The following is a 25364-nucleotide window of genomic DNA, read 5'->3' on the forward strand; positions in this document are numbered from 1 at the left end:
GCCGGGGAGGCGGGGAGCCCCCCACTCGCAGGCTGGAGAAAACCAGAGTAGCTAGGTGGGCGGCCCCAAACCTCAACTCCCGGCATTACCAGGCAACAGCCATTCAGTTCGGTTGCTGGGACACGCGTCACCATGGCGACGGCTCCGCGCCGGGCAGTCTGAGTACTTAAAGAGCAAGCGCGCGCAACGCCCGGGCGTCGGAAAGCGGCCTTCCGGGACTCCGCAAACTCCCGTTCTTCTTCCCCCCTCCCCCTTACCATTCCCTTCGCCTTGTGGGCGCCAAGTCTCTCTGGCCTCCAAGGTGAACCCAACTCCCAACTCCCCAGCGCGCCCCGGGTTCCCGGGTCGGGCCGGCTTCAGGCGGTGGGGAGCGGGATCCCGGGCCCCGGGCGGGCGGGAGGGACGGGACGCGGTGCAGTGTTGTTCTTTCCCCCGCCAATATTGCACTCGTCCCGGCCTCCGGCCCCCCCGGCCCCCCGGCCTCCCCCCTACCCTTAGCGGGGCAGCCCCCGCCCTCCTGGCTCTCCATCCCGGCGGATCTTTGATAGACTGGAGTGTCGCCGCTGCCACCGTGAGTAAGTGGGGCTGGGAGGACTTCGGGCATCCTCCGACAGGCACCCTATCCTTCACTTAACTCCATCCAGCACCTCCCCAACCCGCACCCCCAAATCAGCCAAACTTCCCCTAGATCCCTAACTTCCCCCCTCCCAGGCTTTCTCTTCTACTCCCCGATTCCTTCCACTTCCCCACCCTATCTCGGAAAATTCCTAAAATAAGCAGTTGCACTGGCTTAGAAAACAACCAGAACTTTATGGCAATGTGCTGTCATCTTTCCTGGGGTTAGTGCCTGAGTAATACCCCTTGAAAACTCATCCCCTGAAGAGTGGGGCGACCACCCCTCTGGAAATGAACTTTTGGGTGCCAGAGAAGGGTCTGTGGTTGGCTGAGGGGCTGTAGCTTAGACCTCAGGGTCTCCAGGGTGGATCCCAAGGCCAAAGGGTCTAAAATTCTGAATTCTGAATCCGGTGGCCTCCTCCTCACACCCTTCCCTGGAGCAGCTGCCTCCGGAATGGCTCAAAGTCCTCAGGCACTGTGTCTGAAGGGGAAATAAGTAAAGTCAGAGGATGTGGCTCTCCCATAAGGCATGAAGGATCAGGTTGATCTCAATCAGTCACCTCACCATTGCATCGATACTGGAGATTGGACCAAATGATGTTTTCTTGGGAAAAGCAGAATACACCAAGACGCCCCCCTCGCATGGATGTGTCAATAATCACCCCAGAATCCGCCACAAGCTGGGGTCCCTCATAGAGCTTCACCCTGTCCAGGATTCCAGGATAGGAGTGTCCATTGGTGCTAGGGTGCCAGTGGGCACTCTGCCACCATGCCTGGGTCCTTGCTTTTCCCCAGCCCCCCTTGAGCTCACCAGGCCTGAGAGAGAAGGGAGGGAGGGAAAGGGAGGCAGGAAGGAGAGGGAAGGGGGGTGCTTTTCTCAGGCCTGGGGCCCCAGCTCTTTGTCCAGCTCCTTTTGCATCTCAAAGCACCAGCCGCATTCCAAGCGAGGATTGGGTTGCCATGACGATAAGCACAATGGGCTGGGGGGTGAAGTCACCCGCTTCCCAGGCTCTAGTCCACCCCCTTTTATCCCCTGTCCTGGCACCCCACAGCCCCAGGCACCTTAAAGGGGAACCAACCCAGGTTCCTGGATTCTGGGCTCTTGGCCATGGAAAGTCCAGCCTCTAAGCAGACCCATTTCCCCTCCCTTCCTGTTCATCCCCACCAACTAGGGCTACTTGTTGGAGAGGAATGCAAAGTTGTGAACAAAGTGCTGAACCGAGGCCTGTGAAGTCAGGGCCTTGGTTTTCTCTTCTGTAAATGATGATCCCTTCCAGGTCAGATGATCCTTATCCAGGTTGATAAGACAGATTCCAGGCCATACCAACTAAGGGACCAGATGTGATGTGCCCCTCCACAGATTGGCCTGGGTTTGGAGGCTTCTGGAGAATTGTAAAGGGCATCTAACCCAATGCCCTCATTTTACAGAGGGGAAAATAGGTCATGGAGGAGGAGTGACTTCACCAACATCACTCATAGGTGCTTGTGTCCATGGTGAGAAAGGGAAATGGAGAGAAGTGGCTGCAGTCCCCACCCATGGAGAGGTCACTGGTGAGTCCCAGCTAAAGAGGAAGGACAGGCCCGGCCTGAGTCCCACAGGTGGGCTCAGCCCCTCTCCTTACCGAATGTAGCCAACTTGAGGCCGGTGCAGAAGCTGCCAGCGATAGGAGGTCTTGTCCCGCCAGCCCACATTTCGTGGGTCCGTCCACAGTAGTCGCACCTGATCAGGGGTGTGGCCAGTATGCCACAGGGCATTTCGGAGGTGCTCACCTGGGCCAGACACTGATGTCACTGCCTGGGAGACATTGGCAAAGACAGTGGGTCAACTGCAGAACTGGAGTGAGGGGAGACAACAGGTTGGTAAGTGCAGGTGGGAAAGGGAGTCAAGGCGGTCATGAAAATGCCCCACAGAGCTGGCTCCAAGCCAGATGTCTGGGTAAGAGGGTTCCCAGTCAAGCAGTGGGGGAGGCCCTGGGGCTGCAGAGGAGAGCTTTGGGAAAGGGCCCTGGGTTGGGGAATCTGAGCAGCTGGGGACCTTGAGCTGCAGCCCGGGCTGGGCAACCGCCCGAAAGGGTGTAGCCTGCCAGTAGGTCTGCTCAGTCTGCTTCCACATGACTACGTAGAATCGGCCACTGTCTTGATAACTGAAGAGAAAGCCTGCGTAGTCATCGTCAGTCACTGTGTTCACATGGAAGGTGCCTTCAAAGTCCACACCATTGAAGGCCGTGTATCCTGGGGTGGGGGTGGGATAAAGGTCAGGGGCAGCAAAGCTACTGGTGGCCCATCATGGGGTGAAGTTGGGAAAGGATGCCTGCTATGTGTGTGGCCAGCTTGTGCCACTGCCTTCTCTCTCACCACTTTGCCCATTCTCCCTGTCTGTTTCCTCCCCTACCCTCTGCCCCTATAGGATTCCTCCATTTGGAAGTGATTGAACTATATATCCCTTACATACCAACTGCCAAGCCAGGGTCACTGTTCATGGTCTGAACGATTTCCATGCCCTGGGGTTGTATAGTAAAGAAAAAGCTGTGATGCAGGTGTGCTATCCCTCCCAGGCCCCCCGCCCCAGTAGCCCTGATAGCACCTGCCCAGCCCACTGCCCCGAGTACCTGGTTGAGCACAACCCAGTTTGGGTCAATCTGAGCATCACCCTCAGGATCCAGGACGACGGTCTGATAGGCCCGAAAATCCGTAAGCGTTACCTCTGCACTTTCGGGACACACATCCAGGGGGTCGACCACAGCATCATTGTCAAAGTCATCCTCACACACATCACCAACGCCATTGCCTGGGCAGAGTGAGGCTGGGTGCTCAGGAAGGCCCTGGCCACTGCCATTAGGCAACAATACCACCTGTTGGGCCTTGCATTCCTGACTTATTTCCCCACCTTGCCGTTCCTCACTTCCCAACGGGGCTTGCTGCCTCCAGCTGGGCAAAGGCAACATGCTCTGGGTCCCCAGGCTTACCATCTGAGTCCTTCTGATTGGGATTGGGTACCAGGCGGCAGTTATCAGGACCAGGAGGCACATAATCTGGGATGCCATCATTGTCATCATCCCCATCACACTCATCTCCAAGTCCATCGTTGTCTGAGTCCAGCTGGGAGCTATTTGGCAGCTGTGGGCAGTTGTCCTTGGTGTCCTGATGCCCATCCCCATCACTAATCAGAAGAACAGGTACCAAATAAAGGCTTTAAAGGTACTCCTTGTCCTTCCCCTTGCTTCTGCCTGGGAGCCTCTGGAGTCTACTCTCCATACAATCAGACCTCTGGCAGTCAGTTTTCTGAGGTGAAGGTCCAGCAGTAGGAATGGAGGGATGACTATAAGAATGACTTCCTGCTCGATAGCGATAGAGAATTAAGGCTAAATCATAGAAGGAATTTAGAATATACTATGGCCCGGGCACAGTGGCTCACGCCTGTATTCCCAGGACTTTGGGAAGCCAAGGTGGGCAGATCACCTGACTTCAGGAGTTCGAGACCAGCCTGGCCAACACAACGAAACCCTGTCTCTACTGAAAAAAAAAATTAGCCGAGCTTGGTAGCACGCGCTTGTAATCCCAGCTACTCAGGAGGCTGAGGCAGGGAAATCGCTTGAACCCTGGAGGCAGAGGTTGCAGTAAGCCGATACCACATCACTGCACTCCAGCTTGGGTGGCAGAGTGAGACTCCATCTCAAAAAAAATAGGAGGCCGGGTGCGGTGGCTCACACCTGTAATCCCAGCACTTTGGAAGGCTGAGGCGGGCGGATCACGAGGTCACGAGATCGAGACCATTCTGGTTAACACAGTGAAACCCCGTCTCTACTAAAAACACAAAAAATTAGCCATGTGTGGTGGTGGCCAATTGTAGTCCCAGCTACTCGGGAGGCTGAGGCAGGAGAATGGCGTGAACCCAGGAGGCGGAGCTTGCAGTGAGCTGAGATCGTGCCACTGCACTCCAGTCTGGGCAGCAGAGCGAGACTCCGTCTCAAAAAAAAAAAAAAAAAAAAAAAAAAAAGATATACTAGAGGAAAGTAAAATATCCCCTATAAGAACTTGCATTTTGCCAGGCACAGTGTGGCTCACACCTGTAATCACAGCACTTTGGGAGGCAGAGGCTGGTGGATCACCTGAGGTCAGGAGTTCGAGACCAGCCTGGCCAATATGGTGAAACCCTGTCTCTACTAAAAATACAAGAATTAGCTGGGCTTGGTAGCACACGCCTGTAATCCCAGCTACTCGGGGAGGTTGAGGCAGGAGAATCACTTGACCCTGGGAAGCGGAGGTTGCAGTGAGCCAAGATCGTGCCACTGTACTCTAGCCTGGGTGACAGAGCAAGACTCCATCTCAAAAAAAAACAACAAAAAAAAGAAATACCTTGCATCTCTTGATCAAGACCTTACCTGTCTTCATTGGTATCACAGACATCCCCCACCAAGTCGCTGTCTACATCTGTCTGAGAGAGAGGGACCTGTTCTCACCATCTCCTCTTTATAACTCTGAAGAGGGTGATCTGACCACTTCCCATCCAAAGGGCTGGGGCTTCATCCATCAGTACTCTCATCCCTCCCGTCCTTACCATCCCCCTGTACCTGGGTAGGATTGCTCATTTCAGGACAGCTGTCGCAAGCATCTCCCACCCCGTCCTCATCCCTGTCTGTCTGTAGTGGGTTGGGGACTTTAGGGCAATTGTCCAATCCATTGGGGATGCCTAGAAGACATGGGTGGCACAAGGTTGTTACTAGAACACGCCATACTCTCTCTCCTAGGTTGGTGAAAGTCCTGAACTTTGTCTCCCCACCTAGAGGACAACTGGTCAGGAAATCTGCCTGTTTCTTGTCTTACCTTCTAGTCCACACTCTGCCCAACGCTACGCCCTGCCTCACATTCCCATTGACATTTGCTGCAGGTAGTCTCTCCTCACCCAGGCCAGCGTCCACAAGCCTGCCTCCCCAGTTCACAGAGATGTCCTAGCTTCCCTTCTTCATCCCTACCTGATCCAAATTCTTACAGGTCCCCCAGCCACCCCTTCAGCCCCAGGCCTGCACCATCCCCATCCACGTCGTTGTCACAGGCATCTCCTTCCCCATTGCCATCTGTGTCCTTCTGGTCATTGTTGGGAACGTTGGGGCAATTGTCACAGGCATCACCAAATGAATCTGTATCTGAGTTCTGTTGGTCTTTGTTGGGGAACAGCCGGCAGTTGTCCTGGGCAGAGGGGTGGGAGGGGAAGGGTCAAGTCTCCCCTAAATCACTTGTCATCTTGCACTTACTTTGTCACTGTATCCTTTTCTAAGATCACACCCTTGTGATGGACAAACTGCTCAGCACAGTCCCACCCACCCAGCCTCCTTGTCCTGGACACGAGGTTTTTGCCTCTCTGATTTGGAGTATTGAGCCCTTCCTAGAGAGCTGCCAAATGAGGTAAGAGAGGCACTGAGGACAGGAGGAGAAGAGAGGAGCTCCAAGGGGCAGGGCAATCTGGGAGTCACCTCAACATTCTTGATCCCATCCCCATCAGCATCGTCATCACACTGGTCCCCCACACCATCATTATCAGCATCTTCCTGCCCAGAGTTGGGTGTCAAAAGGCAGTTGTCCTAAAGTTCAGGGGAAGAGAATGGATGAGTTCTGGCCTGACCCAGCCTGGGCTCCCCACTACGCCCCCTCACCCGCCTGCTCCCTGCACCTGTTTGCAGTGTTTGTTGTTGTCCATGCAGGGCAGTGCTTGGTCTGGATAGCCATCGATGTCTGTGTCAGTCCCACATACGTTCCCATTCCCAGCCCAGCCCACGTTACACTAGGGCAACACAAAGGGTAGGAGCTAGCAGTTTGGTCTGGCTCCCCTCCTCCCTCTATTTTCCCTGCTTCAGGTTCTATTCTCCCCACCAACCAGTTCCTGGGCTCAGGCCCACCTCTCTCCTGTGAAGGCCTGCAACCCAGGCCCTAAACATAGCCGTACCCCTTTCCCCAGACTCTCCCTTTTCCTTCCATGCCTGAAGCCTAGCTTACCTGGCAGGACACTGCACCATTGCGTTCAAAGAGACAATGAGCATGGACGTGGCAGGGACTGTGGGCTGGGCTGTGGCAGGTCCGGGCTGGGAGGCAGCCCTGGCTCTGGTTGCCCAGGAAACCCAGGCGGCAGGGACCACACTTGAAAGAGCCCTAAGAGTGGAGAGGCAGCATCTTAGGAACGAGGGTGAGCCCACCAGGCACCCAGGACCAGCACTGCCCCACCTGCGGGGTGTGGGCTGGGCACTCGGCTATGCCAGACATATCAGTATCTCCTTTAGGTTCTCATGACAGCCTTTCAGGGTGGATAATAGCCTTGGTTTTCAGATGAGGAAGCTGAGCCTCAGAAAAGTTAAATAACCTGCCAAAGAGCTAGCAAGAGGCAAATCAGTATTCCAAACCAAGTCCATGTGAACACCTAATCTGTGTAGTGTCCTGGGGAGGAGGAAAGGCAGCAGGAAATTTGAAGGTAAGAAGGGGAAAGGGTTGGGGTTTTACCATTCCCACCACCCCAGAATACACTCAGGGTATTCAGCTCACCACAGTGTTGGTGCAGATGGAGTTTGGGTCACAGCCACCATTGTTGCCATCGTTGCATTCATCGATGTCATTGCAGACCTGAAGGGGCAGACTTTGGGTGGAACCAGACCTATGGTGGGTCTCCTCAGATACAGCAGAGGACACTGGTATGGCCTTATCTGTGAACATCAACATTAAGCCCAGACCCAAAGCCGATGCAAAGCCATCCATGTCCCATTCATCACAAGGGTCCCATGTCTAACCCAGAAGCCCCTGGCCTCTACAAGGCCAAGATCCCTTGTCCACACACACTACCCAGTCTGACCTGTTTGCTGGCCCGGGCATAGTCAATGCCCACACCAGACACCTGTGTGCCCTTGTACCCTCGAGGACAGGCCTCACAGTGGAAGCCGGGCATGGTGTTGATGCAGCTGGAGCCCGGGAAACAGGGGTCGGCGTGAACACACTGGGGAACAAATGAGAAGGCAGAGGTCAGGCCACCCTCTGGGAAACTCAGGCCCCTGCCTGTGATCCATGAACCATTGCTCCAGGTCTCCCCTTTGTGCAGCTTTCCCCCCCACACAACCGCCTTGTGCTCCTGGTCCCCACCCCGCTTCCCTCGGGGTTCCCTCTCTCCCTCCCCATGTGCCTGGTCGCCATCTCAAGCCTCCCCTGCAGTTTCCCCAGCTCCTTCCCTGTGTGGCCTTCAGTCTTTGCCCTAGGCCTTCTGTCTCTCCCATCTTGCATTTCTCTTCTTGCCTCTGACCTCTCCTAAACTCCAAATTCCTCTCCTCTGGACCAGCATTTATCCCACCCTCTTGGGCTCCTCCTGACATCCTCACCCCAGTTTTCTGTACCCTTCTGGGCTCTGCCCTCCCCCACCTCATTGATGTCACTGCAGTGGGTGCCGTTGCCCTGTAGGCCGGGGGGACAGGGCCCACAGCGGTAGCCTGGGTACTCGTACACTTCCATGCAGTCCACGCCTCGGAAGCAGGGATTGGGGCTGCAGTGGGAACGCTGCTCATGGAAGCCTGAGGGGTGGACATAGTCAGAGCTACCCGGTGGTCACTATTTAAGCCACGAGAAGGGAAAGCCAAAGCCATTGGGTGGGGAACGTGGCACTATCATCTGGAGCCTCCCCTGCTCTCCCACTCACCGCACACCTGACACTCCATAATGGTGTTTCGGATCAGGGACATTTCCTTCACCTGGAGAAGGATGGGAAGGAGTCAGCACTTGACACCTGCCACCCCACCCCAGAATCAGTGCCACCCTTCACCGGCCCACCCAAACCTGGTCTCGTATATCATCCCGCAGCTCCACCAGGATCTGGTTGAAGAGGGTGAGTTGGGTGACCAGCGCCTTGGTCTGCTCCCCTGTCAGGACCCAGGGTGTGAGGGGCTCAGTACTGGAGCACCAGTCCTGGGCCCTCCATGGGCAATAAGCCGGCACATGCCACGGCTGCCCACCTCTGCCTTTAAACCTACTACATTCCTGACTGAAGAGGACTTAGTTTCAGGCAGCTGCCAGAGCCTGGGGCCTCCTCCCCCGTCCCTGCTTCCGCTTCAGTGTGGCCTACTCACCTAGAATGGAGTGCAGTGCATTGGTCACTGGAGAGGAGAAGAAAACATAGTCAGAGGGGTGAGGTGAAGTGAAGAGAGGCCTGGCTGGTGAGGAGGAAGAAGGAAGGTGAGGACAGGGACAGGGCTGGAGCCCCAGAATAAAGATGGGGTGCTGGATACTGGGAGGGTAGAGCTGGCAGACAAGCAGTGCCAGCTCCTTCCACAGGGCAAAAGGCCCTCTAAGGGAGTTGCTTCACAGGAAGTCAAAACCCAAATCCTCCTGGTTCCTAGGCATGGTAGCGGCAGAAGGGATGGGCCCAAAGCAGGGCCAGGGCCCCAGTACACCCATTCCCTTTTTCTTTTTTTTTTTCTTTTTTTTTTTTTTTGAGACGGAGTCTCGCTCTGTCGCCCAGGCTGGAGTGCAGTGGCCGGATCTCGGCTCACTGCAAGCTCCGCCTCCCGGATTCCCGCCATTCTCCTGCCTCAGCCTCCCGAGTAGCTGGGACTATAGGTGCTCGCCACCTCGCCTGGCTAGTTTTTTGTATTTTTTAGTAGAGACGGGGTTTCACCGTGTTAGCCAGGATGGTCTCGATCTCCTTACCTCATGATCCGCCCGTCTCGGCCTCCCAAAGTGCTGGGATTACAGGCTTGAGTCACCGCGCCCGGCCTTTTTTTTTTTTCGTTTTTTTGAGACAGAGTCTTGCTCTGTTGCCCAGGCTAGAATGCAGTGGCACGATCTCAGCTCACCACAACCTCCACCTCCCGGGTTCAAGCGACTCTCCTGCCTCCACCTCCCAAGTAACTGGACTACAGGTACCCACTACCATGCCCAGCTAATTTTTTGTATTTCTTAGTAGAGATGAGGTTTCACCATGTTGGCCAGGCTGGTCTTGAACTCCTGACCTTGAGTGATCAGCCCACCTCGGCCCCCCAAAGTGCTGGGATTACAGGTGTGAGCCACCACACCCAGCCATCCCATTCCCTTCTTCAAGAGCTCTCCCTCAAGTATCTGGGGAGGTTTTATTTAGGTGAGAGCTTCTGAACATCCCTGTCAGAGAGAGCAGGCAGATGGGCAATACTCAGAGAAACTGCTAGTGACAGCTGCCAGTGGGAACTATAAAAGACTCAAGACCAGGTCGTGCACGGTGGCTCACGCCTATAATCCCGGCACTTTGAGAGGCCAAGGTAGGTGGATCACTTGAGATTAGGTGTTCGAGACCAGCCTGGCCAATGTGGTGAAACCCCATCTCTACTAAAAATACAAAAATTAGCCGGGTATGGTGGTGGGCGCCTGTAATCCCAGCTACTTGGGAGGCTGAGGCAGGAGAATCACTTGAACGCAGGAGGTGGAGATTGCAGTGACCCAGATTGCACCACTGCACTCCAGCCTGGGCAACAGAACAAGACTCCATCTCCAAAAAAAAAAAAAAAAAAAATACTGGAGACCAGTATCTCTTGGTCAGCCAAGACCAAGCAATTAACTAATTCCTCTCTTGGATCGCTTTTTTTTCTGGGATGGCTGTATTGGAGATTGTGGAGTCAGGTAAAAGATTTGGAATAACAGGGTTAGAAACCCTAGGAATGGGTGAGCCAAAGGAATGGGTTTTAATGGACAGAGAGGTCAAGAAGACAGGAGTCACCAAAGGCCACAGGACCCATGGTCCAATGTCAGCAAACAAGTCTCTGTGTTACCTGCACTGTGGATGGACTCGTCCCCTTGGAATGGACACTCACTCAGGGCTCCTACCCGGGCCATGGACCCACCCAGAATAATTTTCATAGATTCCACAAAGCCCTGGGGGGATAGCAGCAGAGTAAGGTGGGAAGGTCTACCAACCCCTTCCCCAACTGGTGCAAATTCTATTTCCACAGAACTCAGAGGCTCCTCCCGGCTCACCTGCATCCTCAAATATGCCTTCTGTCCAGTCCTAATCTCCAGCCCATCGACCTCTGCTGGAGGAATGGGGGCCAGTGCTGGAAGGCCTGCATGTTGGTCACCCAGTTTGCAGTCCACATAGAGATGCAGAGCAGGGCTGGGTCTGGAGGGACCTCGGAGTCGCAGGAGAACTGTGTGTGTGCGACCATCGGCCAGGCCTGCTTGCTGTAGGTTCACGGCGTGGACTTTGCCATCCTCCCGCTGGTATCGCACCAGTACTGCCCAGGAGGGGAGATCAGTATGGGTGCTATCCCCTTCCCCCTGCCTCCCAGCTGAGCCTTGGATCAACTCTGCTGGATACCACATCTCTAGGGCCCCCATCCCTAATTCTACTATGTAGCTGTCAACACTTTGTATGTAATAGGTACACAATAAATGTTTTTGAAATTGGTTTAGGCCGGGCGCGGTGACTCAAGCCTGTAATCCCAGCACTTTGGGAGGCCGAGACGGGCAGATCACGAGGTCAGGAGATCGAGACCATCCTGGCTAACACGGTGAAACCCCGTCTCTACTTTAAAAATACAAAAAAACTAGCCGGGCGAGGTGGCGGCGCCTGTAGTCCCAGCTACTCGGGAGGCTGAGGCAGGAGAATGGCGTGAACCCGGGAGGCGGAGCTTGCAGTGAGCTGAGATCCGGCCACTGCACTCCAGCCTGGGCGGCAGAGCGAGACTCCATCTCAAAAAAAAAAAAAAAAGAAAGAAATTGGTTTAGAGGCCAGGCACAGTGACTCACACCTGTAATCCCAGCACTTTAGGGGGCCAAGGTGGGCAGATCACTTGAGGTCAGGAGTTCGAGAACAACCTGGTCAACATGGTGAAACCCTATTTCTACTAAAAATACAAAAGTTTGCCAGGCGTGGTGGTGGGCACCAGTCTCAGCTACTCAGGAGGCTAAGATAGAATCGCTTGAACCCAGGAGGTGGAGGTTGCAGTGAGCTGAGATTGTACCACTGCACTCCAGCCTAGGTAACAAAGCGAGACTCCGTTGGAAAAAATAATTGGTTTAGAGACAAATACTTTCTTAGTATTCATTGGTATCAGATGACTCTATCCTCTCCTATGGTGACAGTTGGTTCTGTGGCCACTGAACTGTTCCAGGGATCTGAAAGACCTTTCTATACCACCGCTGAGGCACAGAGACATGCCTCACCTCCCTCCAAGCATCCCCAAGTACAACCTCCCATCCCTACAAATATCAGGACTCAAGCCTCACCCTATTGTTTGGTACATGGCCTCTTAAAGCACCTTGTAAGCACCCCATACCAGGCGCCCCTGATGTCTGGGCACAGCCTGATGGGACCTTGGTCCCCAGTGGAGGCCAAGGAGAATGAGGAAGCACTGGTGAAGTAGGGATGAGGGATAATGCTTAAAAGAGGTCACCATTGCAGGAAGGGAGATGCCCACCAGTCACCTTTGTTGATCTTGCCTACAACAGAGGCCTCCAGCCATCGCGTGTTGTCTTGGCGAGAATAGAGGCCAAAGAGGACACCACCCTGCTTGGGGGGCAGGCGGAAGGTGGACAAGAGGTAGATGTCCCCAGCAGTGAGCAGGGCTGTCCGGATCTTCTCTGCCACAGCTACCATCTGCCGAGACTCGCCCACAGTCAGCAGGTCAATTACTGGTCAGGCAGGGGTTATCAAGGTTAGAGAATGGGATCAAATGCTAAGGTATGCCCTCCCCTGAGCCCACATCACCCCCTGTTCCCATCACCAGGCAGTGTTAATCACCTCAAAATTCAACCCTTGGCTGGGCGCAGTGGCTCGCACCTGTAATCCCAGCACTTTGGGAGGCTGAGGCAGGTGGATCGCCTAAGGTCAGGAGTTTGAGACCAGCCTGACCAACATGGTGAAACCCCGTCTCTACTAAAAATACAAAAACAACAACAAAAACTCGCCAGGAATGGTGGCGGGCGCCTGTAATCCCAGCTACTCAGGAGGCTGGGGCAGGAGACTCGCTTGAACCTGGGAGGCGGAGGTTGCAGTGAGCCGAGATCGCGCCACTGCACTCTAGCCTGGGCAACAAGAGTGAAACTCCGTCTCAAAAAAACAAAACAAAACAAAACCTCAACTCTTGTTGCTCTCAGAAGACAGAGCCACTGTGCCTTCCTTTCCCCATTATTGCCTATTACCACCTTCTGGGAACCTGCAGGTTTGAGGCTCACTTTGAAACACAAACAGCACCCCACAAATTTGAGATGCCCCCACCAGGTGGCGCAAAGGAGATGCTGTGCTGATCCCCCTCATGAGTGGCACCTGGTTCCCACAACGCAGAAACGGGAGGCAGTTTCTCTTTCCATTCCTGGATTTGGCTCGTTCCACACCCTAGTTCCCCTCCTTCCATCCTAGGGGCACAGCACACTCGCTCTGGATAAGAACAGTTGCCCACTGAGGGCTCTGACCCTCCCACCATCTGGGCTATCTCCCACCGGAATGTAGGACCCAGCTCCTCTGCCTCCTGTGTCCTGGCCAATCTGTGGTTTTCCCTCCAGCCAGTAAAGAATCTATGCCTGTGTCATCTGCTCCAGCTACCTCTCCCACATCCATTGGCCCATCCCACCACCAGACCTCCGGGAGAGCCCAGGCTTCTTGGTCCCCACCCCCGCCCTATCCTTGGGCAGCCAAGAGCCCAGAGGGACGAAGCCCAGGGACCTACAGTATGCCCACCTTCAGGCTGCTCTCCCAGACCCCAGGGTGCCTACAGATGCTCAGGAACCACCCCAGCCAGGCAGCCTGAGCATCCAGTTCCTGAGTCCTCTGCCCTGGCCTCATGCCTGACCCTGGCCCGTTCCAACTCCCCCACTACTCTGTGGTGCCCACTCCTGTCCACCAGGCCATAATTTCACGAACCCTAGGCAGTCTAACGTTTTCCTCTGGCTCAATTTCTAGACTCTTCCCTCTCCCTTTGCCCACATGCTCTCTGCTACTTGGGTTGAGGGAAAATGGGGAAGACACAGAGAGCGGTCTAAGAGGATGGAGACAGGCTTACCCTGCAGGTCCTGACTGGCAGATGCGAAAGAGCAAAGGAGGAGAAGAGCCAGGGCCCCCCGAAGTTCCTGCGTCTCCATGCCTTTCAGCCGGCTCACTACCCCTGGCAGGCAGGCAGCTGGGAGGGGAAAAGGCTAGGCGGAGAGAGCAGGAGCCGGGGGGCGGAGGGACAGAGTTGGAGGGGGGGCCAGCAGGCGGGTGAGGGGGGGCTGAAACAAAGAGCTGCCAATCACCCTGGAGGCATCATCAGCTCTGGGAACCAGGGGCACTGGAAAAGAATCCTGGAGGCCTCCCTGCCTTCTACCTCTCTCTAATGATCCTCCCCCAGGTGCCTCCCTCTCCGCAGTCATCACATTGTTGGGGGTCTCCGCACACAGCACTACCGAATGCTACTGTTTTCTGGAAGCCACGATTGTGGAAGGCAAGAACCTCTGGCAGGGGCAGTGCTAGACAGTGGGCATTATTCCACAGCTGGCAGGAAAGGATGCCAAGGGAGTGGCCGAAACTAGCTTGCTATAGTGCCCAGGGATGCCCACATGGCATGAAGTTAGATGTTCTGGCGCAGCAAGTGCTCTTTATTAGGGTGAGGGTTCCCTGATACGTGCCTGTTTCTCCATTTTCCCTCATTCCTAGGAAAGCTTGGGAGTCTGGAAGCGTCTGAGGGGAACTGAAGGGAGAATCTAAAGCAGTGGTGAGGTCGGAGTGAAGAAACCAGGAAAGACGAAAGGGACACCAGGGACAGGCGTAGAAGACCAGGGGGACAGGCGAGGAGCCAAGGACCAGACTGTGGAACATTGTGGGTACTAGCGGACGGGCCGTGACCCGGATGAAGCAGAGGGGCGCCGGAGTTCCCGTTACCTAAGCAACAGCCTGCGAGCCGCTCTTCCCCTCCCCCACCCAAGCCCCAGCCCGGCCTTGCCTCCGGCCGCCGCCACCGCCCCTGTTTTGTTTCCATGGCGACAGGCGGCGCAGGGCCCGCTCCAAACATAACGCGCTGTGGAAAACATGCTGCTCGGGGGACCCCCCCGCAGTCCCCGCTCGGGCACGAGCCCCAAGGGGCCCCGGAGCAGTACAGGCCACGTGCAGTTTGGCAAGAGCCCTCAGACCTGGCCCAGGCGCACAAGACCCCGCTCTCCTGAGCCTGCCGCGCCTTCAGGGGCTCGGGGCTTCACTCAGCCGAGGCGCCGTGACTCGCCGAAGCGCGCCGGGCGGACAGCGCTGTCCCGCTAGCCCTGTCCCGCTAGCGCTGTCCCGCTACGTGGGCCACCTCTGGATGGGCCGGCGGCCGCCCTCCCCGGAGGCCCGCGGCCCAGTCCCCCGCAGTTCAGCTGCCAGTCGGACCAGAAGAAGCCTGGCCTCCCCGGGGACCTCCCCCGGCCCCCTGACCGCAACTACCGGAGGGGCGGTGGTGGGGGGCGGGTCCGTGCAGGGCAGGGCAGGAGCACACAAGGAAGTGTTTCCGGGACAGAGGGCGGGCAAGATGGCGGCGCCCATGGAGCTGTTCTGCTGGTCAGGGGGTTGGGGGCTGCCGTCAGTGGACCTGGACAGCCTTGCCGTGCTGGTGAGGGGTGGCGCTGGCGCACTCTGTTGTGCCCTGATGACTGGGGAGGGGGCCGAACTAGCCAGGCATCCAAACTTTGCCGGGCTACTCAGCACGGGCGCAGTGGGGGAAACTGAGGCAGTCAAAGACGTGGGCTCAATGCCCTATGCTGTAGATTTCTAGGCTTAATGCAGCAATGAAAATAAGCCTGGTTGGGAGTTCAGGTGATGGGTTCTAGTCCTTGCTTATCCACTCACTGGCTGTGTGACCTTGCAGAGATCCTTTCTCTTTGGGCGTTTTTTCTCCATTCGCAGGTTTACTAGGCAGGACTCTCTCAGGGACCCACTCTAGCTTGGAATTCCTGCCTTCTCCTCAGCCCCCTTTTCCTCTTCCTCCTCACTTAACAGCATTTACTGAGCCTATTGATTGTTGGACCAAACGACTCACAGCCAGGCTTTGTAGAAAGAGCTTAGCAATCAGACAGACTTCGTTTGCTTGATTTATTCATTGACTCCTTGCTTTAAAGAGCATCTATTAGATTTCTTCCAAATACTAAATATTGCCATGCAAAGATGAATAAAATATGTTCCCTCCCTTTGAGTTTACAGAAAGGCAGATAGGTAAGCAAATAAATATAGTAAAATATTCACGTATAAGTTAAAGTAGGAACAGATCATAGATACTGCCAAAGAGAAGGGCATGGTCAGTGCTTCCAAGAAGAGGGATACTGGTTAGGAAAAGCTTCTGAGGATAGATGTCCACCAGGTAGATGGCAAGGGAGGAGAAAGAGGAAAGGATTTTCCTGGCTGACCTGTAATCACGGACATGTCTATAATCTCTCTGAGCCCTGTGTTGCCCATTTGCAAATAGAAATGGTAGTGACTCCCCCTTTTTTTTTCAAGACTAAGATACTAAGTATAGGAAATGGCACATAAGGTATTCAATAAATGTTATTTCTCTTCTTGATACTGCTGTGGGGGCCACGGCCCTGCCTTTCTGACTTCTGCTTCCTTCCCTGCAGACCTATGCCAGATTTACTGGTGCACCACTGAAGGTACACAAGATCAGCAACCCCTGGCGGAGCCCTTCAGGTACCCAGTGTCCCTTGGGGGTAAGGAAGGGTATGTACAAGGGGAGAAGCAGGAGATAGGTAGGAATGTGTTGCAACTATGTATGAGTAGGCAGCTAAGGGTCTGGTTGGTAGGTGTACTTCTCTCTCAATATCAGGAACTCTGCCTGCCCTTCGGACCAGTCATGGAGAGGTCATCTCAGTTCCACACAAGATCATCACCCACCTTCGAAAAGAGGTAGGTGACTTGGATAGAGGGGGCTGCCAGTAAGACAAGTTCAGTCAATTCTGTACAATACACATTTATTGAGCACCAGATACATGCCATGCTAGATGGAGGTGACCCAGAGCATCAAGGAGCAATAGTCTGCTGGTGGAGACACACACAGTGTCACTGTGATGTATTCAAGCAGTCAGCAAGAGATGAAGCTCAGGGCACTGTGGGGATATCCAGAGACACAGTACATTCTGCCTGTCAGGCAGGGAGGGAGAGGAGCACAGGCTGAAGGAGAGTAGAAGACAGCAGTTGGCCTCTGATGGTGGCACTGGAGAGAGATTTCTAAGGGCCACTTCCCTGTTACCAGGGACTAGGTTGGGCTAGATATGGGGCTCAGGATGAACAAGGCTTACAGCCAGTTTGGAGAAGATGAAAGAGCATTACTAGAGGAGTGGGGAGGCCTAGGCTATGCTCTTTACTCTGCCATCGACTATGTGATCTTGGGCAGGCCACATAACCTGTCAGGGCTGGCACTCCCTTATTTGTAAAACTAGAGGGCTGGGCCAGCATGTTTTCCAAGGGTTCTTCTAGCATTGATGGTCAGGTTCCAAGAGGGAACACAGTGTCAGAAGTGGGACGCTCTTCCTCATTTCTAATTTCCCAAAGGTTAAGGACCTGGGGAATTAATTGAGAAGCCTGAAAAGAGAGGATCCAGATAAAAGACAAAGTTCCTGGCAGGGCCAGGGCCACTGCCCTGATTCCTTAGGTGTGAACAGAGCTTTTCCAGTTTCCAAAGTATTCTAAATTACTTCCTAACACAGCGGCATTGAGAGAAAGATTCTTACCCCCATTCCACACGGGAGAAACTGAGGCTCAGGGAGATTTAAGGATCATGCTCAAGAGGTTATCTGGGGACAAAGTTTACTCAGGATGTGGAGGGGGATGCTGAGGAGCAGGGACTGGAGCCTGGGAAGGTAGGGCAGGCTGAGACCTGGGGGTATGGGTGGAATGTGTATGTGGTAGTGGTGTCTGGGCCATGGAATGAAGTGGAATAAATAGCCAAGAGCTGGGCACTGAGGGAACCAGCTGGGGGGCCCTGGGCGTGGGTTCCCTGGATCCAGGGAGTGTGAGGATGGCTTTCCCTGGTTCCTGAGGCATGGACCAAGTCCCAGCCTGCATCTGAGCTCCGCTGTGCTAGCTTTGTGGTGTCTGGGTCGGGGAAGTTACCGTTAGAAAGTTGCCGTCAGCAGGCGTCCTTCCAGCTTTCCATGGAATTTCTGGGAGCTGCTCCTAGTTTGCGGCCGAGACTTCCCTCCTTCCCCGCATTGGGCGCTGGACCTTGACGGCCAGCAGGCTCCAAGGCCCAGGCTTTTTGCCAACAGCAACAGGCTACTGGCTGGGCCCAGGCAAGGGAGCCTTGGTAGGAAAAGTTCCTTGCTCTACCTCCACTACACTCAGGCCAGTGAGGGGGGTACCAGACAGGACTCCTTCCTCCCTGGTGAAGTGCCCCTGCAGCTCCTCAGTGTCCACACCATGGATATTTCCTCCACAGAAGTACAATGCTGATTATGATCTGTCAGCTCGGCAAGGGGCAGACACCCTGGCCTTCATGTCTCTCCTGGAGGAGAAGTTGCTCCCGGTGCTGGTGAGTGTGCCCAGACCTCCCAGCATCCATGGTTAGCAGGGGAGGGGTCGGGCACACATAGACCCACACAGAGACTCAGGACAGCATGGGGATCAGAAGCCCACCCTGAATCAGACAGGTACACTGGCTCAGACCTGCCTGTTTCTTCCTGCCTACCCAATCCAGGTACATACTTTCTGGATAGACACCAAGAACTATGTGGAAGTGACCCGGAAGTGGTATGCAGAGGCTATGCCCTTTCCCCTCAACTTCTTCCTGCCTGGCCGCATGCAGCGGCAGTACATGGAACGGCTAGAGCTGCTGAGTGGGGAGCACATGCCTGAGGAGGAGGAAGAGCTGGAGAAGGAGGTAGCTCTGAGACCGGGGGCTGTTGTATGAGATGAGCCCCAAGGATGCTGGCCAGGAATGGGAGTGCTTAGGTGGGGAGGTGGAACTGTTCCCGCAGCTGCAAGCCTACCTGTGTCGTCCCTACAGCTGTACCGAGAGGCTCGGGAGTGTCTGACCCTGCTCTCTCAGCGTCTGGGCTCTCAAAAGTTCTTCTTTGGAGATGCGTGAGTCTGACTCCAAGAGGATAATGGGTGGTTTGGGAGAAGATACAGGTTCAGACGGAGCAGCTGGGGCTGGGGCTGGGGTGGGGTCAGGCTCTGGACAGGAGGTCCTTGGGATAGATACTGGTCCTGCTGCCAGTGGGGCTGTGTGTGGGGCCAGAGCCTTCTCAAAGGTACAAAAGGGTAGGGGGAGGGCAGCCAGGCACAGGAGGGGCCTGAAGAGCTGTGGGGCACTGAATGTGCCCTTTATGCAGCCCTGGGATAGAGACCTATTCAGGGCCAGGCTGGCACCACCTGGGGATCTCTCCCAATACCAGGTCTAGAACTGTGTGTCCTGTCCTTCCCTGATGGCCGCCTGCTGCCCAGAGCCCACCTCCCAAGGCTGACTCTTCCTCCAGCTCCATCTTTACCCCTTCTGCCTCAGTGCTTCTCCTCCATCCCACCCTTCTCTCTCTGCTCCAGCCCTGCCTCCTTGGACGCCTTCGTCTTTAGCTACTTGGCCCTGCTGCTGCAGGCAAAGCTGCCCAGTGGGAAGCTGCAGGCCCACCTGCGGGGGCTGCACAACCTCTGTGCCTATTGTACCCACATCCTCAGTCTCTACTTCCCCTGGGATGGAGGTAAGGGGCAGATGGGAGGGGCAGCCCTGGGGAGAGTGGGCAGGGATCTGAGAACTAGTTCCCCTAACTCACCTTCCTTCCTTGACCCTCAGCTGAGGTACCACCGCCACGCCAGACACCAGCAGGCCCAGAGACTGAGGAGGAGCCATACCGGCGCCGGAACCAGATCTTATCTGTGCTGGCAGGACTGGCAGCCATGGTGGGCTACGCCTTGCTCAGCGGCATTGTCTCCATCCAGCGGGCAACGCCTGCTCGGGCCCCAGGCACCCGGGCCTTGGGCATGGCTGAGGAGGATGAAGAGGAATGATTTGTCCTCACGCTCCCAGGACTGGTTTTTCTACTCTCGTGCATTCCAGAGGCCCCCGTGCCTCCTCTTTGTTGGTACAGCCGGACACGGGGTGCTGCTCCCCAGAATAAAGCCACTCACGCTGACTGGGCTCAAACATTTTCTCCTTTAAGAGCTGCCATTTTTCCTGGCTAGTCCCACAGGAACCATCTGGCTGCCTGGCACCTGCTGCTGCTTTAAGGCTTCTGCCCTGATGCTGACACTGCTGCTCCATGGGCCCAGTTCTGCATCTCCAGGAAACACAGTCTCCAGTTTTGGGCCTAGCTTTCCTAGTCTCTTCTTTTCCTTACCCTCACCCCTCATCTTGTGTTTGTACGACAGTGAGCTCACTCTAGGCCTGGGCCCAGGCCCAGTTTCCAAAGCAAGCAGCACACAGTGCACGTTCACATAAGCATGGGGGCTGGGGGAACACTGGGGCTTACTGGTCTTTTTCTAGGGGCCTCCAGCCCCTGGCAATACCTAGAGGGGAAAGTGAATCACCCAAACCACTGCCCTTGGGCTTATGTCGCTGTAAGCGCACCCTGGCCCTGCTGTGCCCTCTTTAGCCACAGACAGCGTGTGAGCTGACTCTGTCCTTTTAATGCCCAGGCTGAGCTTGAGTATCCACTCCATCACTGCCGACGCCACAGGTAGGTGTGAATGGAGTAGCCAGGTGAGATCGTCTCCAGGAAGCCCACGGCAGGATCCTTGATGGTAAGAGGCACATCCTTAGAGGAGCTAGGGAGTGGGGAGGAGAAGCTAAGAGTGTGATCCTGCCAAGGCCCCCGACCCTGTCTTCAGCCCACTTCCCAGACCCCACTGTTGCCCTCACCGGTTTAGCACGACCACAACGGTAGAGCCATCGGGATGCATCAGTGCCACTGTGTCCAGGTCGTTCTTCTGACTGGCAACCAGCCCCACTCTCTGGGAGCCCTCAGGAATGAACTTGCTGAATGTGGGAACAGATGGTCAGAGTCCCTCGGGGTACCGCCCATGAAACCTTCATCTAAGAAGTCACCCACCCGCATACCCACCCCATAACTCCTGCAGAAGCTCTGCCCTGGGTCTCTAGACCTGGAGCCATGCTGCTGGGCACTGACCCTGCTTTTCTATATCGCAGTCCAGCCTCAGGCACTGGGGTTGTCTGTTGCTAGTCACTTCCTGCCTCCATGGTGCAAAAGGGGATGGGTGTGCCTCTCCCGAGGTTCCACCCTAAACACCTTCCTGCTCCCTCATGGTGTAGAGTGATGTAAGCCATCTGACGTAGGAGATGATAAGCCTGATATGGAATGGGGGTGCCCGCCCTCCATTCACCTGAAGTGACCAAGGTGGTAGAACATGGGCTGTTTGTAAAACGTGTCCTTGGTGATGTCTACAATGACGGGACTGTCGACAAAATTACGCACCCAATTGGGTCCTCCTTCGGGGTTCAGGGCGAGGTTCCAGTCAGTCCAGCTGACCACATGGTACAGCAGGTTCTAGGGTAAGGACAAAGGCAAAGAGACAAAGGCTTAATACTGGGGGTCCCCAGAGACTGTAGGTAAGGGTCACATGAAGGAGAAGTGGCTGTGGGTAGCTCAGCCCTGTGGAAGATTGAGGCATCTCAAAGGGATCTGAGAAGTCTGAGGCAGGTGAAAGTGCCTTAGTAGTTGCAAAAGGGGCAATGAGGTGTGCAGACCTGTGAAGGAAAGGCAAGACAGGGAATCATGGTTCCCCAGTTGCCCAAAAGGGCAGGCTAGCTGGGCAAAGCTGGACAGGAAAGGTCTGTCAGTCTTTGGTGAGACTACTAAGGGGTCTGAGGTGTGCTTTGCAGGAAGGCAGACTGGGGTGGCTTACCGTGATGATGCTGTGGCTGTACTGCATCCCTCGATCCCAGGAGCCTAGCCGCACACTCTGCTCCCAGAACTTGGAGCCCACACAGGCCTCTGAGGCAAAGAGCATGGTGTTGGGGAACAGGCGGTGTGTCTCCCCTAGGGTGGCTTTGGCTGGAGCCAGAAAGTCCAGGTACCAATGTACAGCAATGCCATGAACATACTTAGCTGCCTCTGGGTCTGTCAGTACCTGCAAAGGAAGAGCAAGTGACCCTGGACCTTGCACACAGGCTTCTGGAACTTCTGTTTCCTCTTGTAGGAATCCTGAAGATGGGTGGTGGGCAGAATGCAACTAGAGAAGTTTTGGGAGGGATTTTTTGTTTTTATTTTTGAGACAGGGTCTCACTCTGTCACACAGGCTGGAGTACAGTGGCACAATCACAGCTCACTGCAGCCTCAAATTCTAGAATCAACTAAACCTCCCGCCTTAGCCTCCAGAATAGTTGGGACTATAGGCATGCCACCACCATACCCAGCTAACTTTTCTATTTTATTTTTATAGGGATGGGGTTTCACCATGTTTCCCAGGCTCATCTTGAACTCCTTAGGTCCACGTGATCCCCCACCTTGGGTTCCTAAAGAGCTGGGATTATAAGCATGAGCTACCACCCCAAGCCTAGAGAGGTTTAAAGTGACAACTGTGGGATCCATGGTGCCCTGGAGGTCCAGGGGAATGGTGCTCTAGGAATCCACAGTTGGGTAGAGAAATTGCTCTAAGTTTGGGAGTCAGTCATTTGGAGGCTAGATTTGAAGGTCAGTGGAGCACCAAGGAAGTCTAGGCCTTACCACCTTTGCCCAGTGGGGCAGCAGCAAGCGTTGGTCATCCAGCATGAGCAGGCGGACATTGTGGTGAGTACTGTTGGTGAGGGTAGGACCTAGGTCACGGGCAATGAAGTCTCGCTGATGTTCAGGGGTGAAGCCCAGGCACTGGAAGGGGTATCCACTCAATAGCCCAGCAGAAGGCTCATTTTCAGCTGTCACTGCCCAGAACTGTAACTTGTGCTCAGCATAGGCATCCAGGAACCTGGCAAGAGAAAGGTCATAAATGATCCGGCCAAGAAAGTGGACCAGACCGAGAGAACAGGAAGCCTGATGGAGTGGCCAAGACTGACGGGTCCAAGTCTGAAAGGCCCAGAAGGTAGAAAGGTGAGCTGAGGAGAGGCAGATCTGGAAGTGGAACGAGGTTGAGGGTTGGGACATAGATCAACGTGGCCAAAGGGGAGGCCAGTCCTGATCCCACAGCCTTGCTGATCCCTTACTTCACAAAGTATCTGGCCCAGGTCTGGTGGTAGATGTCTCCGGGCTGTCCCTTGAGTGACACCTTCCCATTCCCTGCTCCGCTGATCTTGAGCCAAGTGGGTGATGTCCAGGGGTTGGCAAGGAGTGAAACGGGACGCTGGGCCAACTACAGGGCTCGGTGAATCAGGGGTATCTAAAGACAAAGGTAGTGAAGAGAGAAGCACCCAGAGTTGGAACACATACTAGCCCAACCAGTGCATCCGGTTTAGCCATCAGCCCCCACCCTCCCACCCCCGAGACAAAATAGCAGGGGACAAAACGTCTCTACAAGCAGACCTACCCTACAGCTTCTCAACCCCCAGACATCAGGGCCATCAGGGCCTGAAAAAGCTAGAATGCCTACGTTGAGCTTGGTATCTTCCTCTGGGAGGCTGAAGTTGTGCAACTAGAAATCATCAGGGGTGTCTGCATAGGTGTAGGTGCAGATGGAGAAGTCACAGCTGGCCATGGGTACGCGGATGATGTTATATCCAATTCCTACAGAAAAGGATGATCAAGATATGGTAGTCTGAGTCAATAGGAGAGTATGGGACTCTGCTTATCACTTGTCAGTCCTAATAGTGTCTGAGTCAGGGCCAAAGGGAACTTGGGCTCCTGGGTTGGAACCTGTGGAGGCTGGCACCTGGGTGAAATACAGGCCTTTCTGAGCCTGAGTCCATAAGCAGTTAGCAGATGATAGGCGGGGAAATCTTATTTCAGAGGGCATTAAAACGGGAACCAAATGTCAGGGATGGGCAGAAGTCAGGATCCAAAGAAAGGGCAAAGAAAAGTGTCAAAGGCACTGTCATCTTGTCCCCTTCCTCCTCATCTTCTTCAGAGAAGTACGATTTAAGTAGCAAATTTTGGGCAGGGGGTGACAGGGCAAGGATGTTGAGGGCAGCTGCATCTGTTATGGCCCCTCCAAATCCCTTCACTTTCTGGGACTTCTGTTCTGGCTGCAGGGTCAGTAGCAGGCCCGAGGACATCCACAGGGAATAAGGGTCTCAGTTCCCAGGGGAGAAACTCCTTGATGATCACTGACACTGTTTGCCTCTAAGAGGACCCAGCCTGGCCCAGGGGGTGAAGGGTGTAATGTTTACCTGTGCCAGTGCAATTAGCCTGGATGGTCCCCTTACTCAGCTCCATCCAACGCCCACTGCTTCTGCTCTCAGCGGCTGAAGGTACCGAGGGCAGGAAAGGTCAGGGCGTCAAGAGAGTCACAGTATGTGGCATTGCAGACACAGACCACCAAGTTGTAGCTGAAGCTTTTAGGGATGCAGGGGCACCACCGGGGAGGGAGCACAAGCAGAAGTGAGGTCTGATGAGGATGTGGGGAACGGACACAGCTGCTCGGAGAGACGGAAGACGGTTTCAAAACTCCTCACCCCAAAGTTGGTCTCAGTCACTCAAAAGGATTTATTGAGCACCTATTAAGTCTACCACCAGAGTACTGGAAGGCTACCAAAGGACTACGAGGCAGAAGGGAGCCTCTGTGCTACCTCGCCACCGCCTTGACTCACTTACCTGATGCCCATGACACTGCCTGAAGTAGAAGCAATCCTGTGAGGCTGACGGCCATGATGCTTACCCTACCCGAAGGCTTGGGACATTCCTGAGGACAGAATGAGTGGCTGAAAAGCAAGCCCCTCTCGTCCCCTCAACTACTCTCCTGGGCAGAGTTTAGCTGCCTTTGGCTGCCCATGGCCTAGTCTCCGACATTCATTAGGACAAGGCCCACAGACACCTGGGTGCAGCTCTCCCTGCAACCTTTCTGATGACAACTCTCTGCCCACCCCAAATCAGGACGCTCCCCACCACTCTTCCCACCCATTTCAACTTCGACCCCTCCCTCCATCTGTGCCTTGCTCAAAGAGCCATGATGGCCCTGGATTCAAAGAGAGTCTGTCATTCACTGAATTCCAGTGCCAGGATTCCAGAAGCACTGTGACAATGCTGATTGGGAGCTCTCTCTTACCTTTCTGGAAAACTCCATCACCTCAGGGTCATTGGATGAGGAGAAGACTACAGGGGTCCAGAGTCTCTGAAGGATAGAGGATCCACTAAACAAAAACAAGGATGCAGGGACCTGCCATAGCTATAGGCACTAGGTTAGTCCTGCAGGTAATTCCGGCTTCCTGACATGGATGGGTCATGTGATGACTGGGAGAGTCACATGACACAGGAAGTGAGGCAATTGCAGGCATATTTCTAAAGGGCAATTGGGTTCCTCTGAGTTGTTACAGATTATACACCCTTTAAAATTCTGGAGGGTGACCGGGCGCCGTGGTTCAAGCCTGTAATCCCAACAATTTGGGAGGCCGAGACGGGCGGATCACGAGGTCAGGAGATCGAGACCATCCTGGCTAACACGGTGAAACCCTGTCTCTACTAAAAAATACAAAAAATTAACGGGGCGAGATGGCAGGCACCTGTAGTCCCAGCTACTCGGGAGGCTGAGGCAGGAGAATGGCGTAAACCCGGGAGGCAGAGCTTGCAGTGAGCCGAGATCCAGCCACTGCACTCCAGCCTGGGCGACAGAGTGAGACTCCGTCTCAAAAAAAAAAAAAAAAAAAAAAAAAATTCTGGGAGGTATGTGTGAATGACAACTTTAGGAAGAGCCTAGAACACAGAAGACAGATTTGGATGGA

At 54.7% G+C, this 25364-nt stretch overlaps 3 protein-coding genes, 1 long non-coding RNA gene and 1 pseudogene across 15 annotated transcripts in view; 2 read left to right on the plus strand and 3 right to left on the minus strand.

The window, feature by feature from the left end:
- KRTCAP2 (keratinocyte associated protein 2) overlaps window positions 1-8674 on the minus strand; it is a 31395-nt gene extending 22721 nt beyond the window's left edge. Inside the window, exon 1 of the mRNA XM_050755631.1 lies at window positions 8671-8674. The gene's annotated coding sequence lies outside the window, so the exon portion shown is untranslated. The remainder of the gene's footprint in view (window positions 1-8670) is intronic.
- LOC126935375 (uncharacterized) lies at window positions 405-8423 on the plus strand. 2 transcript variants are annotated; one of them, XR_007719234.1, is made up of 4 exons: window positions 405-575; window positions 2044-2166; window positions 5892-6018; window positions 8319-8423. It is a non-coding gene; the product is annotated as an uncharacterized LOC126935375 (long non-coding RNA). The 2 variants fall into 2 exon arrangements; XR_007719233.1 differs by lacking the exon at window positions 405-575 and having other exon boundaries at window positions 1420-2166.
- On the minus strand, window positions 791-14630 carry THBS3 (thrombospondin 3). Of its 10 annotated transcripts, none has more exons than XM_050752818.1 (23): window positions 13608-14609; window positions 12034-12240; window positions 10585-10841; window positions 10380-10482; window positions 8709-8735; window positions 8419-8501; window positions 8282-8333; window positions 8008-8156; window positions 7451-7591; window positions 7147-7224; window positions 6607-6759; window positions 6284-6394; window positions 6087-6194; window positions 5643-5802; window positions 5187-5305; window positions 4998-5050; window positions 3582-3775; window positions 3225-3403; window positions 3068-3116; window positions 2651-2847; window positions 2238-2410; window positions 1181-1320; window positions 791-1096 (listed from the first exon to the last, which is right to left on the minus strand). In XM_050752818.1, exons 1-23 carry the CDS (start codon window positions 13684-13686, stop codon window positions 1038-1040), a joined length of 2871 nt encoding a protein of 956 aa, XP_050608775.1. In that variant the 5' UTR covers window positions 13687-14609; the 3' UTR covers window positions 791-1037. The 10 variants fall into 10 exon arrangements, with proteins under 10 accessions (XP_050608775.1, XP_050608755.1, XP_050608748.1 ...); XM_050752798.1 differs by lacking the exon at window positions 13608-14609 and adding an exon at window positions 12875-13600; XM_050752791.1 differs by having other exon boundaries at window positions 3068-3403; window positions 13608-14630.
- MTX1 (metaxin 1) lies at window positions 14597-19674 on the plus strand. The gene is given in 9 exon segments (XM_050754551.1): window positions 14597-14815; window positions 14817-15167; window positions 16168-16237; window positions 16374-16453; window positions 17985-18077; window positions 18243-18425; window positions 18552-18628; window positions 19088-19242; window positions 19335-19674. Coding segments are annotated over 9 exon segments (1428 nt in total). The 5' UTR covers window positions 14597-14611; the 3' UTR covers window positions 19550-19674.
- Window positions 16502-24852, minus strand: LOC126935361 (lysosomal acid glucosylceramidase-like; annotated as a pseudogene). Its single transcript, XR_007719230.1, has 10 exons — window positions 24692-24852; window positions 24238-24328; window positions 23817-24003; window positions 23081-23214; window positions 22698-22870; window positions 22225-22462; window positions 21404-21628; window positions 20882-21045; window positions 20400-20516; window positions 16502-20305 (listed from the first exon to the last, which is right to left on the minus strand). The product of XR_007719230.1 is annotated as a lysosomal acid glucosylceramidase-like (transcript).
- Between the last annotated feature and the right edge of the window lie 512 nt (window positions 24853-25364).

The sequence above is a fragment of the Macaca thibetana genome, chromosome 1 (genome assembly GCF_024542745.1).
Source record: "Macaca thibetana thibetana isolate TM-01 chromosome 1, ASM2454274v1, whole genome shotgun sequence".
NCBI classification, from domain to species: Eukaryota; Metazoa; Chordata; class Mammalia; order Primates; family Cercopithecidae; genus Macaca; species Macaca thibetana.

Bases quoted from the DNA above. Each gene is read 5' to 3' on its own strand.
- THBS3 (XM_050752787.1), bottom strand. From the start codon at position 13,031: ATGGTGGGAGGGTCAGAGCCCTCAGTGGGCAACTGTTCTTATCCAGAG. The intron at 12,241-12,874 runs GTGCCACTCATG...CTGCCTGACCAG, and splicing joins TTCTGCGTTGTGGGAACCAG to TAATTGACCTGCTGACTGTG. The intron at 8,736-10,379 runs GTAACACAGAGA...TCTCCTCTCCAG, and splicing joins CGAGTCCATCCACAGTGCAG to TGACCAATGCACTGCACTCC.